This window comes from Pseudophryne corroboree, chromosome 1 (genome assembly GCF_028390025.1).
Source record: "Pseudophryne corroboree isolate aPseCor3 chromosome 1, aPseCor3.hap2, whole genome shotgun sequence".
NCBI classification, from domain to species: domain Eukaryota; kingdom Metazoa; phylum Chordata; class Amphibia; order Anura; family Myobatrachidae; genus Pseudophryne; species Pseudophryne corroboree.
This window is the reverse complement of record NC_086444.1, coordinates 270745404-270761755: the sequence shown is the minus strand read 5'-3', so window position 1 is coordinate 270761755 and position 16352 is coordinate 270745404. Positions and strand designations below refer to the sequence as shown.

The 16352-nt window shown below is 44.7% G+C and overlaps 1 protein-coding gene across 1 annotated transcript in view; it reads right to left on the bottom strand.

Annotated features, from left to right (window-relative positions):
- Nucleotides 1-6322, bottom strand: part of CHSY3 (chondroitin sulfate synthase 3) — a 483251-nt gene extending 476929 nt beyond the window's left edge. Inside the window, exon 1 of the mRNA XM_063964257.1 lies at nt 5158-6322. Coding sequence (XP_063820327.1) covers nt 5158-5815 — 658 coding nt within the window. The 5' untranslated portion in view covers nt 5816-6322. The remainder of the gene's footprint in view (nt 1-5157) is intronic.
- Nucleotides 6323-16352: the final 10030 nt, after the last annotated feature.

Genomic DNA, 16352 nt, shown 5'->3' with positions numbered 1-16352 from the left:
CCCCTTTACAAGAAAGAGCATTTCCAGGTACAAATTTACAATATAAACACATACGTCCATGCTGTCTCAATCTTAGCAGTATAATACCAATTTCTCCATTCACCATTGCTCTGCGTAGAGGAAGCAGCAGTGGATGGGTGCTGCATGTACAAGTACCGTCAGAGATTCATTTTCTCAGGACAGACCCAAGAACGGACATGGACGATAAGGTGTATTCATGAAAATAAAGATGAGTTGTGCTTTTCGAAAATGGAAATATACAAGGGGCAGCTACTAAAAGGACTATACAAAAATGGATAACACCCTTCAAAATATAATTACCGCACAGAGGAAAAACATATTTTGTTGCAAAATTTAGAATATGGACACAAATAAAGTCATCCAGTCTGTTATTCTGATCCCTTCACATATATTTGCTTATTTTTGAATACATGTAAATTATTATTTTTGTGTAAGCAAAAAAGCTATGTTTACAGTATTTTATTATTATTATTATTATTATTATTATTAACTTTTATATTCTTAAAGCTGTTACAAAGTGTCAGCAGTGCTGCAAAGGATAAACATTGAAATATTTCAAACAACAATATCTGAGTATAAGCCAGGGGCGCTTTAGGAGAGGAGTAGGCCTGTGTGCAGCCTGCTCCATTCGGGCCCCATCCTCTCTGCTGTCAGCACTGAGTCTGAGCACTAGAGGGCGCAGATCTCCAGGAACATGGCATGGTGGCCATTTCCACTGTGATTTAATAGCGCTGCTGACGCCGGTGCTGGACTCCGGAAGGGTAAGTATTCAAAAAATGGGTGCAGTGTGTTCAGTGTGGGGCCTCAGAGGCCCGTGTGTACTGCACACACTGCACCCATTATAAATACTCCAGTGGTATAAGCACAATACACAATGGCAGACCATAGCATAAGTGCATAGAATAAATATCAAACATTAATATCACACTACAGGCTGGGTAGGCCAGATAACAGGGGCAAGGACAGGGTCATTTTCTGTAGCTGGCAAGAGCATACAGTTGCGAGTGGCGGGTGAGAATTGATTCAGTACTGGATTCCCCCGAAACACTTCACTCATGATCTGCCTCAGAAGATGCTTGTTGAAACAGACATACAATCAGAAAACCAATGACATCAAATAATCTGACTTGGTATGGTAACAGAGTCAAAGATAAAGACGCAGATAAGAACACTCAAATGATATTGAGCCCAATCCACTGTTAAAGTCCTTGATCATTTGTAAATCTACGGAAGTAACAAGGCCGATTTCTTCCCTGGTTATATTTAATTCATAACTGCAAATGATGTCTGCTTAATGATGCTATAATAATTACTTTTGCAAACTGAGAACACAAAGAAAGAAAATGTCTTTTAAGGCTAGCAGCTCTGTCGCTCATAACAGCATCACTGTATAAAGTTAATTGAAAGCGTGATTTACCATTTATGTAGAGGCTATGACTGCCTATTTTGTTCTTGAGATATTTAATCTAGCCTTAGAAACGAGAGTGTGTGCCTGTCCTTATTTAACTGTGTCTCTGGCTCTACCCCATGAAAGCTGAAGCTTCTGTTAAGAAATATCCAGCTATGACCATGCTGTCTACAGAAACCGATGATCACTGACTTCATTCTTCCATTCCTGTGTGCTGCAGGTCATGACACTACATGTGCTGAAAGATGCTGTGTTAAGGGTCTTATTAAGGGAACTTCATTGTTATAGAATATACATAGAAACGGCAAATACAGTCTACTGAATAGCTGGTTTCCAAACCTCTGCATAAAGTATTTTGACAAACCTGATCATATGTTTTTTTGGGGTGTTTTTTTTGCCATGACAAAAGTAAAATAGTGTTGTGTACCAACATAGGATAAAACCCTATCTATTATTGGGACATATTAATGTGCCCAAAACACTGTAATATAGTTTACCATGTCCAGGCCAAGGCGGCAAATAATATAACTCTAATGTCTGCTGGACCTGTACTACGCATGTGCTGATCTGTGTCTGCGCCTTTGGTTGCAGTGTCGCAGCCTGATCGACATGCAGTCTCGCAGCATGACTGACAGTGTCTGAGAGGCAAGCAGCTCGGGTGTGGGGCATAGGTATAGGCTGCGGGATGGAAGGTTAGGGTTAGGCTGCGGGTGGGGGCGTTAGATTTAGGCACTGGGGGAGGGGGAGGTAGGTTTAGGCAACCCCAGGCAGGGTCAGGTTTAGGCTGGCAGATATGAGGGATAGAGGGCCATTTGGAGTACGTAAGTATACTTACCTCCGCTGTCAGGATTCTGATAATCAGGATACCACGGTTGGTATTCCTTTCCCCGACATCCCAGCTGCCGGCATATCAATACCAACGGGTTACATAAGTTATCCTGGCCGGCAGCGGGGCAAGCGCTTAGAGACTCCTTGCGGGCTCAGGTGACTTGCTGCATTCGCCACAGGATCTGTTCCCACTCTATGGGTGTTGTGGACGCCCACAAGTGGGAATAGCCCTGGTGCGCCAAGATTCCGGCTGCCGGCATTGTCGATTGTGGGGATTTCAGCGTTAGTATCCTGAACGCTGGATTCCCGACAGCCAGCATTTTAACTGCATCCCATCCCAACCCCTTTCCATAGCATCTCTACTTGAGACTGGAAAAGTTAAGTGAGGGTGTATTATTGTAAATGCAGCCTATGCTGTCCTGGACGTGTTTCCAGGTGTATGACCTGCAAGACATATAGGCTTCGGCAAATGCACCCTGATGATGATGATGACGGTGGTGGTGACAAGTATAAAGCCAAGTGTACAAAAATGGACACTCTGCATTTGGGTGAATATGCGCATTTATATCCATACACGCAATGCAGGAGTCTCTATGGACGATTTGCTTTCCATTCAGCATTATTCCCCAAATCTCTATATAAACTGCCAGCATACTGGGATGCCGCTGCCGGTATTCTGGCGGCCAGCATCCCGGCCACCGATAATTCACACTGATCCTGACTGGAAGTCCATTCTGCTTTGTACTGCAGCTGCATATTTACATTATAGCATGTATATTACCGAGTTCACTGGCATCACCAGTGTAAAGTCCAGTAGTTCATCATAACTAAACTTGGAAAGGGTACTGCAACGTGAACTACGTTTGGAGTGGTTTGTACCAAGACAAATACACTGTAAGTATAGTAAATGTTCCAAATCACACGTAATTTGCTGTAAAAATAAAAAATTAGATTGTTGAGCCCAATCAGATTCATCATATACGTCTCTGCCAACACTAATATTAATAACAGTTGTTTCTACACAGTAGTGCTCACATATTAAGCAGAGCTGTACAGAGAATATTCACAGCAGTGCCTACTCCCGTGATGCTTACAACCTATGGGGTCTATCTATTAAGATGAGAACAGTCAGAAATCCTGTGACAATGGCATTTTTCTCTGGATAATGACAATCACAATATTCATGTCATTTATGAAAGGGTGACGGCTAGAGATTTCTCCAGAGTTACTCTATTTGCATCAGGATGGCGTTAACAGTGCTGTGAGGCAGTAAAACTTACCACTGTGCTATTAGTACAGCACCAACAAATTCTGAAGTGCAACACAACGGTTAAGAAAAATCTATGAAATCATTTATACAATACATCTTTGTAGTATAAATGGACAGCAAGATACTGTACAGCCGAATTAGTCAACTGTGGAACTACAAAACCCAGTATGTGTGGCTATTCTCCATGCTGGAACTTGTAGTTACCTACCTCTGCCTAACAATCCCTGAGGAATACAGGCAGCTAATGACAAGTGGGTATTCTTTTCTGATTGGGGATTTTAAATATTTGACATTCCCTTCTATATGTAAACAAGAGGGTTTGCATAAGGGCCATTCTGTGTAGTCCTGTCACTGCACTGCCAGCATGGTGATAATGAGATCTAGCTCTTTTTGACACTGCAACAGTAATTCTAAGCTACAATAGGTTAATTGGCAATAAAAGTGTGCACAAAAGTGGCACTTCAATCAGCTAAGAAAGGCATGCAGAAGAGCCTGCCCCGGACATGGGCAAAATGTATAGAGTATATGCAAGATTGCCAACTGCCCATACATTTAGTGACAGCCAGCCAGTAAAACATATCATATCTTCACCTGTCAGTGAACGTCAGTATTATAAAAGTAAAAGTCAGTAAAATAAGTCCCCTCCTGACTCTATAGCAACACACAGAGAAGTGTCACAGGAGTGATTTTGAGATTGCTTACAAGAAACTGAGAAAGCCATATATCCTTCCAATAATTCTGGATAAATTCTCCTGCAGCACAACAAAACACTACATTATATATATATATATATATATATATATATATATATATATATATATATATACTCACGGGTTAGCATCTGTGACTGGGTAGGTGTGAAGTCTGTCCACCGATCCTCACACTGAGGTGCTGTGAGTGATGGTCGGAACAATGAATCAGGACTTTTTTCTCCCTGACTCAGCCACTCTCACTATATAGCTCTTTGTGGTCTGACCTCAGGCATTACTTGTTCTTGCCATAGCTATACTAACTACTCTGCTGGTAACATTACTTGTTACACTGGAAAATTCTGCTTTCCCACATTTTTTTACATATGACTTGGTGTACAAAGGCATTTATATGCTATGTAATAATGCCTATTTATGCTAGCTGATGCCTGGAATTTTTTGATCCAGACTTGTTCTAAGTTTTTCCACTAAAAGGTAACAGCCTGGTGGTATTTACGTCGTATTAGGTAAAACCCTGTAAAATATTGGGCTAATTATGGTTTCTTGCAAGCACCTTTGCTCATTTTGTCTGCTGGTTCTTTGTTGTACCTGGCAAGTAAGGGGTTGCAAAGAAATGGGGTTATTTCAGTGACAGATAGCAGGTAGCACACGATACAGGTGACTGGGGTGCAGGTAGCATCATGTAGGTGTGCACTGATTGACATCTATCAGACTGGCTCTCTGGTCACCTGCATCAGACTCTTTAGCTAGTCATGACTTCTTTATTGGCTGAATTGATCCATCCCCAGGTATCAAACTCTGCAAACTCTGCAAAACAACTGCTCTCCTGAGACTGAGCATCTGATTGTATCAGTACATAGATATATCACATTGGCACTGATGCCTGCTGGCCCATATCATAGCATCTGTACTGTACTTGCCTTTGATGTACACATCGTCATCAGCTCGCATAAACCACTCGTACTTATCCAGGTACTTGTCATGCATGTGCTTGATCATCATGAAAGATTTTTTCTGCGGAGGGTACGAGTCGTCCACCCCGGGCAGGGAAATGACCGGCACCGGCTCTGGGAGCTGGATCTCTTCTGAGCCCTGGCTGGAGAAAAACTCCACTTTCCCCGGGATATACGGTGCCCAGGTCCGGTACGCCGCCACTGCCCGGGTGTCCAGGTACTTCTTAGCTGTCATCACCCCCACATAGAGGAAATTTCTCCGGCTCTCCTCGGGGGGACCCCAGTTGCCACTTCCATTGTACGTCCCCCCGTGCCTGCCGCTGCTATTACTATTCTTATTACTCCTATTGCCCATCTCCTCTGCTCCGGGTGCAGTGGTCGGGCTGTCCATGGGCACCGTGCCCTGTCTGTGCTCAGGCTCATCCCTGGCGGGGATCCTCGTGTCCCCACGCTGACCAGGCTGCATCCTCTCCCCACCTCGGCTGTAGTAAGAGCAGACATTGGACCTTCTCTTCTTCTCGCTCATCTCAGCTACTTTAGGTGCGATCAGCCAAGAGGCTGCTGTAAATCCCAGGATTAGTCCCACTACCACACTCATCCACGGTCTCCGGGACCTCACAGCCATCCTCCCCTCCCAGCAGCAGCAGGATCTCACTAATGTCACACAGAGAGAGAGAGCCTCCTTCCGCCCGGCGCTGCTCTGGCTGTACAGCGCTCCGCACACCGCCGGCGTCTCTTGCTTTGTTAGGAGGACTAAAAGTTGCCGGGCAGAGATAGCCTGGAGCAGCCCGAGCAGCAGCAGCAGCAGCAGTAGTGTCTGGGCTGCCAGCCTGTCACTGCTGCTCGCACCTCCTCCTAGCCTTGTGCAGCGTGCTGCTGCAGCTGCTCATCCTCCTCCTCCTTCTCCTCCTGCTCCACCTTCCCCTGCTCCCACCAACCCAGCCAGTAGCTCCTCCACACCCTGTGGGCATCATCATACCACCGCCGCTGCCCCATGTCCACCCAAACCTGCCATCACTCAAAGACCTGCTGCTGGGGGGTTACTAGACTAGTATACTCTGTGCTGCTCACTCCAGACCCCATCACAAGGCGACCACCACCTCCTCCCTGCTTCCATACACTACTAACTCTTCCTGCAGCAGTCACCTCCCCTCAGCCTCAGCGTTTATATCTCCATAGGAACAGTGGGGAGGGGGCTGCACTGAGTTGCAGTTCCTGGGCTCCTATGTCTGAGATTGGGGAAGGGGGGTGTAGCCCATGTGCTTACAGGAGGCTTCCTCATGCACAATGTAGCCAGTTGTTTTAGTGAGATTCTGATCATATACACATGCTAACTCACTGCACAAAGAAATCATTCTTACATGAAGTTTATTTAATGGACCTGCTGCTGTTGTTTTTATTAGCCCCAACCACCTTAAATAGAGTGCATACTTTAATAGACTGACTGCTACTTTTTATGTGCACTTATTCAATATTTATTTATATACACGGTTTAACAATCACTTCTATTAATTATGATTACTATAACTGGGACCTGTGAGAGAGCTGGCTCTGAGATGATTTACTGCAGTAGCTGGAAATCTAAAACCAGAAATGATAATATGCATGAATTCAATTTAATGCAGGTTAATTAAAAGAGATAATTTTTTGACTTACATTTACACCTAAAACATAGTATAACTGATGCCAACAATGGAAAGTCAGTGAGTAGTAGGCGCTGTGTGATCCTGAGATGTGGTCATGAAACCAGATGTTGTGGCAGCAAGATAGCACAGTGGTTAGCTTTGCTGTCTGACAGCATGGAGGTCATGGGTTTATATTACTACCAGGGCCCTACTTCTGTGTAGTTTCTATTCTCTACCCACAGGGATTGCTCTTGTCCTGAATAGTGGCCTGACACTTAATCAGGTACAGTATCAGCCACAATCAAATCCTCACTCCTACATCTGAGGAACATAGAATCAATCACTTACATCCCTCAGAAGATCTGCCTGAAGTCATACATGCATTTGTATCATCACACCTAGACTACTGCAATGCACTCTACCTGGGTCACCCAGCGAAAGAATTGCACCACTTTCCGCTGGTATAAAATGCAGCGACATAGTGGGTATACACAGCTGACAGGCTAACCAGCCCCGTTCCAGCTGTAAAAGCCATTCTCTACTCCCTTCACTTGCTATTGGTAAGCTGGGTACACGTTAGACAATTTTTTAAAACTATTTGCCCGATTCTGGCAGAATGGAACAACAAATTGTTAAATTGTCCAGTGTATACCCACTATGTCGCTGATGATGCTCGCTCCCGCGGGTCATCATCAACAGTGCCCATCAGACCTGCATGCAGCTCAATCTGGTGACATTGCTGTCACACTTGCTGCTGGCATTGGCAAGTGTGAATGCACGTCCCATCGCTGCCAATGCCAGGCTGGATACACATCGTCTAATGTGTGCCCAGCTTAAGATAGCAAATCTATTTCTAGATTGTCTTACTAACTTTTAAAGTCAACTGCTCAACCAGAGCCCAAGGTATCTGGAGCAGCTTCTGATTCCTGACTGCCCCGCTTGATTTCTTCAATCTGTAGATGGAGCAGGGACATGCAGTCAGGGGAGGCAGTGCCTCCCCTGTCATTCCTGATTAAAATAATACAAAGAAGATACTTATGACACATATTCTGTGTCATAAGTATATTTTTGATGTTATTTTTTTTGGATTGTAAATGGCTGTTTAAATACATTTGTGCGGCACCGAGAACGGTGCCTCCCGCTGTGCATTGTAATCGGGCGGAAGCAGGGGGCGGGGCCAAGCAAAGGGCTGTAAAAGCCCATTGAAAAAAGTAATGGAAGCGGCACCTGCCCAAGTGCCGAAGAACAGCAGGGATGTGCTTTCAGCCTATCTGAAAGCACGCCCCTGTCACTGTGATTGGTCACTGGGCAGCAGCTTCAGCACTGACAGTGACTGCATCCGGCTGTCACTGGCAGTGCCGTGTGGGGCAAAGGACGTGCATAGCAGTGGCAGCGTCTGAGTGCGGCTCTCCCCTCTACTTCGTCTTCCGCCGGCTCTGTCCTCCCAGGCAGTAGCATAACCAGGTCGGGGGGACTCTCTCTCTCTCTCTCTCTGCGGCTCTCCCCTCTCCTTCATGTTCCGCCGGCTACTTCCTCCCAGGCAGCAGCATAACCAAGTCAGGGACTTCCGCCGGCTCCTTCCTCCCAGGCAGCAGCATAGCCAGGTCTCTCTCTCTCTCTCTCTCTCTCTCTCTCTCTCTCTCTCTCTCTCTCTCTCTCTCTCTCTCCTTTTCCCCTCCTGTGGATTAGAACAAAGTTTGTAAATTAATTTTTTTTTTTTTCATTTTTCCAGGTACCCCTATTGGATTCTGCATGTACAAGTGGATATGATCGGCGTGGGATATAGGTAAGTAATCTCTCTCTCATTTTTACAGGTACCCCTATTGGATTCTGCATGTACAAGTGGACGTGATCGGCGTGGGATGTAGGTAAGTAATCTCTCTCTCATTTTACAGGTACCCCTATTGGATTCTACATGGACAAGTGGACGTGATCGGCGTGGGATGTAGGTAAGTATGTGTGAGTGTGTAAGTGTGTTTTAATAAATTTTTACTTTCACGATGTGTGTGTTGTGTTTTTATTTCGGTATTTTTTTGTTGTTGTAGAAACTACAGTTACCAACGAGCCCGTTATTTCCCCGCATGCTAGTACTTGAGGTTCTCAAAGTACCAGCAAGTGGGTGAGGCTTGCTGGGCCTTGTAGTTCCACAACAAAAAACAATATTCATTTGTTTGACACACTTATGGCTATCAGCCCGACACCCACCGCCCAGGGGGTGCTGGGGACAGCCTTGGGCTTCAACCCTTGGGTGCCTGGAGAGGGGGACCCCTTGATTTAAGGGGTCCCCACTACTCCAGGGAACCCCACCCATGGGTGACTAGTTGGGGGGGATATTGCCACGGCCGCAGGGACCTACATAAATGTGACTCTGGGCTGTGGCATTATCTCCCTGGCTAGTAAAGCCCAGTGCTGGTTACGGGGGACCGCTAAATCTTTTGTCCCCTGTATTTTTGGAACCAGGACCGGACTAAGAGCCCGGTTCTGGTTGTCTAAATACGGGGTACCCATGTCCAATTTTCTTCCCAGTATTTAAACAACCAGGACTGGCTCAAAGAGCCTGAGACTGGTTATACTTAGGTACTTAGGAGGGGGGATCTCACGCCTTTTATTTTAAATTTTTTAACCCATTCAGACCCTTTTCTATTAAGTTAATGGAAGCCCTGGACAGCAAAATTGCATTCATGTCCTCCCCCCACTCCCTTCACAGTCCCAAACACTAATTTTTATTTCTATAAAAATGTACAATATATCACAAGTATGATGAGCAGGCAGGCAGCGGGCATTGGCGGTATCGGACTGAAATGCAAATTAGTGGCGGAGGGCTGGGTCAGTTGATGGTGGGAGAGTTTGTAAGCCATTGGCAGTTGCAGCGGGCATCGGCTCAGGGGCAGTAGCGGGCATTGGCTGGGTGGCTGTAGGGGTCATCAGCAGTATTCGGCGGACATTATGGCTGTAGTGCCTCACCAGCCACTGACCTCACTGCACACCACTGAGGTGTAGCCATGCTGATCATGGGTACATCTGAGGTAAACGTGCACCCTCGGCACAGCTATGCGCGCCTATGCCTAGCCATGCCGAGCTGCGGCATTTGCCGCTCTCATCCATGTGAATGGGACACACACGTCTTAGACGTCCAGACATACGCGGTGCGGTCGCGCCTAACAAGGCGCAATTGCGGTAAGATGTAGCCATGACGAGAATGGCTACATTTGTACAGTTGTAATCCCTGTTAGTGTCAGAAATGAATGCTATGGTGGTTATGACTGTTCCTCCCCTCACTCCCATTCATCTCTTGGTCTCTTTCTTTACTCTCTCACCATTGACGTTTAGGTGCGTTTTTCTCCGGCTGGGTAAATAGGTCAAAATAGCAGATTTGAGGCGACAGAAGGGATGACTGGGTTAGGCAAGGTTAGTGGGTGGGCGGGTGGTCTGGGCTAACTCTACAAAGTCTCTTAATGCCTAGAGGGACGGGCAGGCCTTCAGCCATGGGTCCCCAGAGGTTTCCTCCACAAGGGGGTTTTTCCTCTCCTGAGTGCTGAAGGATGACTCTTCATGAGTCATGAGGCTCCCGCCATCTTGTTACTCTTATAGGACAAGTTAGTAAGATTACTGGACCAATCTTAGTCTGAAATTACGTATTTTAGAGTGCAGAGTAAATAATAATATGAATAATTACAAAATAATAATAATAATAATCATCATAAGACGAAGAAGAAGAAGAAGAAGAAGAAGAAGAAGGCGGCAAAAAAGTGGCTACATTTTACTTAAAATAAAAATAGACATTTATTTTTTAAATATATTTTGCTTGAAGTTGTCTTTATTATTAAATTCTCTCAAAGGGTGAAGAAATGACACATATTTGGGGAGACAAATATATTAGGAGAGTTCAGAACCATGCATTGTTTATTCTACACAAGAGAGTACCAGGTGAGGCAGCCATGTTGTGTGCACTACATAGCTTACACTGTGCGATAAGCAAAACATGGCAGTAAGGCATACAAGGGTAAAATAAAAAGCAACTAACAAGACACCTAGTTCTGCAGCTTACACAGTAAGGAAAATGGTCTTACTCTATAATTGCTTTTAGATAATTTTCTCTTTTATAAAAATTTAAAGTGAGAAGAGGTGAAAATGACAAAACAGGGTCCAGTCGCATTTTGAAATAATAATAATAATAATAATAATAATAAAAAAAATACAGTAACTATATCTGACCAAAAAAAAAAAAAAGTATAATAATTCTCCAACACTCCGAAGATGGTAAGCTTATATTGTGAATTGCATAAAATATTTTTATGAATCCCACATAATCACTGTTACACACTGGTTCTCACTGAGCGGAGGTTGAGACAAGAGGGGTGTCATTCGGCTCCCCAGCTGATGAATGTATGCAACAGGTAGCAGTGTAGGATCACTGGAAGTGTTGTGGATCTCTGCTTATCTCAGGGCTCTGAGGAGTTACTGTAAGTGAAAAACTACTGTCTCCCACTGTGATGCTCTAAGACATTGACAAGATGGCACCGCACTTATGTGCAGTATTTTGTGTCAGCAGCCATCTTGGTACAGGGAGTGAAGCCTCCCTGAAGGAACAGTATGGAATCTGCAGAGTAGCGCTCTCCCCTTTCAACATTTTTTATATATCTGTGCCGCTTATATACATGCCCATGGTAGCAATGCCACTTATACACATACCCACGGTAATAGTGCCACTTTTATACATGCCCATGGTAGCAGTGCCACTTATACACATGCCCACGGTAGCAATGCCACTTATACTAATACCCACGGTATATGTGCTGCTTATGTACATGCCCACGGTAGCAGTGCCACTTATACACATGCCCATGCCACTTATACACATGCCCACGGTAGCAGTGCCACTTATACACATGCCCACGGTATCTGTTCTGCTAATATACATGCCCACAGTAGGACTGCCACTTATACACATGCCCACGGTAGCAATGCCACTTATACTCATACCCACGGTATCTGTGCCGCTTATGTACATGCCCACAGTAGCAGTGTCACTTATACACATGCCCACGGTAGCAGTGCCACTTATACACATACCCACGGTATCTGTTCTGCTTATATACATGCCCACGTTAGCAGTGCCACTTATACACATGCCAACGGTAGCAGTGCTACTTATACAAATACCCACGGTATTAGTGCCGCTTATATACATGGCCACGGTAGCAGTGCCACTTATACACATGCCCATGTTAGCAGTGCCACTTACACACATACCTGCGGTATCTGTGCCACTTATGTACACGCCCACATTCTCAGTGCCACTTATACACATGCCCGCGGTAGCAGTGCCACTTATACACATACCCACTGTATCTGTGCCACTTATATGCATGCCCATGGTAGCAGTGCCACTTATATACATGCCTATGGTAGCAGTGCCACTTATGCACATGCCCACAGTAGCAGTGCCACTTATACACATACCCACGGTATCTGTGCCGCTTATATACATGCTCACGGTAGCAGTGCCACTTATACACATGCCCACGGTATCAGTGCCGCTTAAAAAAATATTCAGACCAAATTGGAAGCACATACTTGCAACAGAAGGATTCATAAAATATTTTGTAGAGAACAAGGTTTTCAAGGAGTTAAACTCACTGTTGTGTTGGGCTGCCCTGAACACAGACAAGTGCATCAGCATGTAGAGGGGGAAGGGCTCTAAAAACAGAATGCAGGGAGAACTGTTCCTTGCTTAAATCACCAGCAGCAGGAACAGAAACTGAAAATAGACAGCCCCTGCGGACAGAAGGAGTTTCAGACTGTTATGTAACCCCTGCTGCCACTGCATGCTCTACTCTACTGGGAGGGAGGATCAGAGAGGAGATCAGTGGGTGGCCTGAAATGGAGCTTCATTCTGCCGGCGCCACTGAAGCGGTTGAGGGGGCCCCAGAGATACCAGTGTACTGAGCCCCAAGATTTCTGTTTCTGGCCCTGCGCCTGAGCCACATCTGAGAAAGCCAGAAGAGCCCAAGAATTCCCAGGCCCAAAATTAGAACTGGCTCTGCAACCACTAAACCCACCAGTATTGATCTTTCCAAGGCCTCAGTAGCGGCAAAACACTGACGGGCCTGGCTCTGCTTCTATGACGGCACACCTGAAGACTGCTCCATGGCACAGTGGTTAAAAAACACTGCTGTAGCATATACAGAATCAGACCAATCAGATTATGTTTGTGCTTTTCACAGATTTACTCCGATTTTTTCATCGTTTTGTCCTTAAATCAGGTTATCACTGAAACACTGTAACAGTAAAAACCAACATAACAACGGTGGAAATTGGATTCATACAAAGATTTACATATCCAAAGATAAATAGGGAAATCCTACAATAAAAATCTATATGTATAACAAAACGGTAATAGGCTCTACACACTACGCCAGGCATTCCCAACCACGGTCCTCAAGGCACACCAACAGTGCAGGTTTTAGTGATATCCAGGCTGCAGCACAGATGGTTAAATCAAAATAACTGACCTACTAATTAAATCACCTGTGCTGAAGCCTGGATATCACTAAAACCTGCACTGTTAGTGTGCCTTGAGGACCGTGGTTGGGAATGCCTGCACTACGCGATAACACTGAAAGATATGAACGATCTTGTTCATTAATGAATGAGATATCGTTCATATCTTTCAGTGTGTAGGCACCAATGATGAACGATGCGTGACCCCCACGCTCGTTCATCGTTGGTGCTGGCTCGTTTATACATGCATGCCAATATGTATCTTTAAAATAAGTCACCACATAAATACACTGATGGCCTTCATTTAAAACATCATGATGCACAGATGTACCTTACTTACATAACAATATGTAGCTGTAATCCCATAGCAGTTTCTTTGTTCCTTACAGATCCCAATTTCCGTATATTGTAAGGAAGGGAATGGACTTGCTTACTTTAAAACGAATGTTTTATTAAAACATTAAAAATCCACCAAAATGCCGGAACAAATGCATTAATGGCCTGTGTGATGGAATAATGGCCGATTACATACAAAACAAAGCCACCATATGTAAAAACCAGCAGTGGTGAATGGAATTACTGTACATAAAAAAATAAAGGCAGAGAGCTTTTTCTATTTTTTATGTATGTCCATTCACCACTGCTGGTTTTTACATATGGTGGCTTTGTTTTAAAGATACCTTGATAAGTCTAAAGTACCCCACTGCAGTGTGAGTTTCGGTACGCTGTACCTATGCATATTGATATCCTGTGCACCTTTTGAGTGTAATCTTGCTGTGTTGTAAACGTACTACACCCTATATCTTTTATCTTTTTTTTTCTGAGTTTAACTGCATCATAAAGTGGGAACTTATACAAAGACTAAAGAAACTTCTACGTGTTTTGAACCACTTCATCCTGTGTGAATACGGTACGTCTTTCGTTTTGGGAAAAACGAAGATGAAGTATCTGATTTTGTCGGTTCACACTGGGTGTTAAAGCTAAAGATACCTTTATGAGCCTAAACTCTGTGAGTTTAGGTACGCTGTACCTGTTATATGGATTCAGCATAATCATCACTATACTTTTTGGTGAAGGGTGTCTCCAGAAATATCAAATATACTACACTATATTTTCTGTTTTCTGGTTTTACTTTTGAGGATCTTTGTTTTGACGGATGATGGATTCCATATATGAATGAGAAACCGATAAAAAGAAAATTGGGTTACATCCTTGTATTTAATGGACTAAAGGACTAAGTATTCCCTCATTTTGATTGGAACAGAATTATGCGCTATTTCCTGTAAACTTTTTTCCATAATAGACAACAAGGGCCTCAAACCAGAAATAACCAGTCTTAGCAGGTCTGGTGGGATGTGTGAGGTCATGCTGTGATGTCATAATGGCAACTGCCTATACACGGCTCTGCTGTTGCTGTCTCTTGCATATGCCTCAGAGGCCTGGCATGGCATAGCACACTGGTAGAAGGTTAGTGACTAAACAAAGATAACAGCAGCTTAATTCAAATCGTCGGCAGACTTTTAGCATGACTATTATAATATATGACTTATGACCTTGGGGATAGCATAGTATTGGATATAAACAAAATCTCACACCTTCTGGGACAGTACTATTACCTAACAACCACAAGCAGCTGCAAATGGGCCATTGGAGATATTTGAAGAGCGCTGTCTAGATTGGCCTATAATGTTCCTGATTAAATCCTTTTGTGTGCAGCTGCACCCATGACATCTCCTTGGAGTTGTTTGGTGAGCCTATAATGTTGCAAATTAAATCCTTTACTCTATCTCTACCTGCTTAAATCCCAGTGTGGCAGTATTTCAGGCTGATCCATTTCTATTAATGTAAAGAGATGTAAAAGAATTATATTGTACTTTAATCATTCCTTTTGTTTTTATCCAATATTATATACAGGTGTAGCAGGGACATGCAGTCAGGGGAGGCAGGGGAGGCAGTGCCTCCCCTGTCATTCCTGATTAAAATAATACAAAGATACTTATGACACATATTCTGTGTCATAAGTATATTTTTTATATTATGTACATTTTTTAGATTGTAAATGGCAGTTTAAATACATTTGTGCGGCACCAAGAACGGTGCCTCCCGTTGTGCATTGTAATCGGCAAGAAGCAGGGGCGAGGCCAAGCAAAGGGCTGTAAAAGCCCATTGAATAAAGTAATAGAAGCGGCACCTGCCCAAGTGCCGCAGAACAGCAGGGATGTGCTTTCAGCCTATCTGAAAGCACGCCCCTGTCACTGTGATTGGTCACTGGGAAGCAGCTGCAGCACTGACAGTGACTGCATCCGGCTGTCACTGGCAGTGTTGACAGGGCAAAGGACATGCATAGCAGTGGCAGCGTCTGAGTGCGGCTCTCCCCTCTCCTTCATCTTCCGCCAGCTCCGTCCCCCCAGGCAGCAGCATAACCAAGTCGGGGACACTCTCTCTCTCTCTGCGGCTCTCCCCTCTCCTTCGTGTTCCGCCGGCTCCTTCCTCCCAGGCAACAGCATAACCAAGTCGGGGACTTCCGCCGGCTCCTTCCTCCCAGGCAGCAGCATAACCAGGTCTCTCTCTCTCTCCTTTTCCCCTCCTGTGGACTAGAACGAAGTTTGTAAATATAATTTTCATTTTTACAGGTACCCCTATTGGATTCTTCATGGACAAGTGGACATGATCGGCGTGGGATGTAGGTAAGTATGTGTGAGTGTGTAAGTGTTTTAATAAAGTTTTACTTTTACGGTGTATGTGTTGTGTTTTAATTTGGGTATTTTTGTTGTTGTAGAACTACAGGTACCAGCGAGCCCGTTATTTCTCTGCATGCTGGTACTTGAGGTTCTCCAAGTACCAGCAAGCGAGGGAGGCTTGCTGGGCCTTGTAGTTCCACAACAAAAAACAATATTCATTTGTTTGACACACTTATGGCTATCAGCCCGACACCCACCGCCCAGGGGGACAGCCTTGGGCTTCAACCCTGGCCCTTGGGTGCCTGGAGAGGGGGACCCCTTGATTTAAGGGGTCCCCACTCCTCCAGGGAAC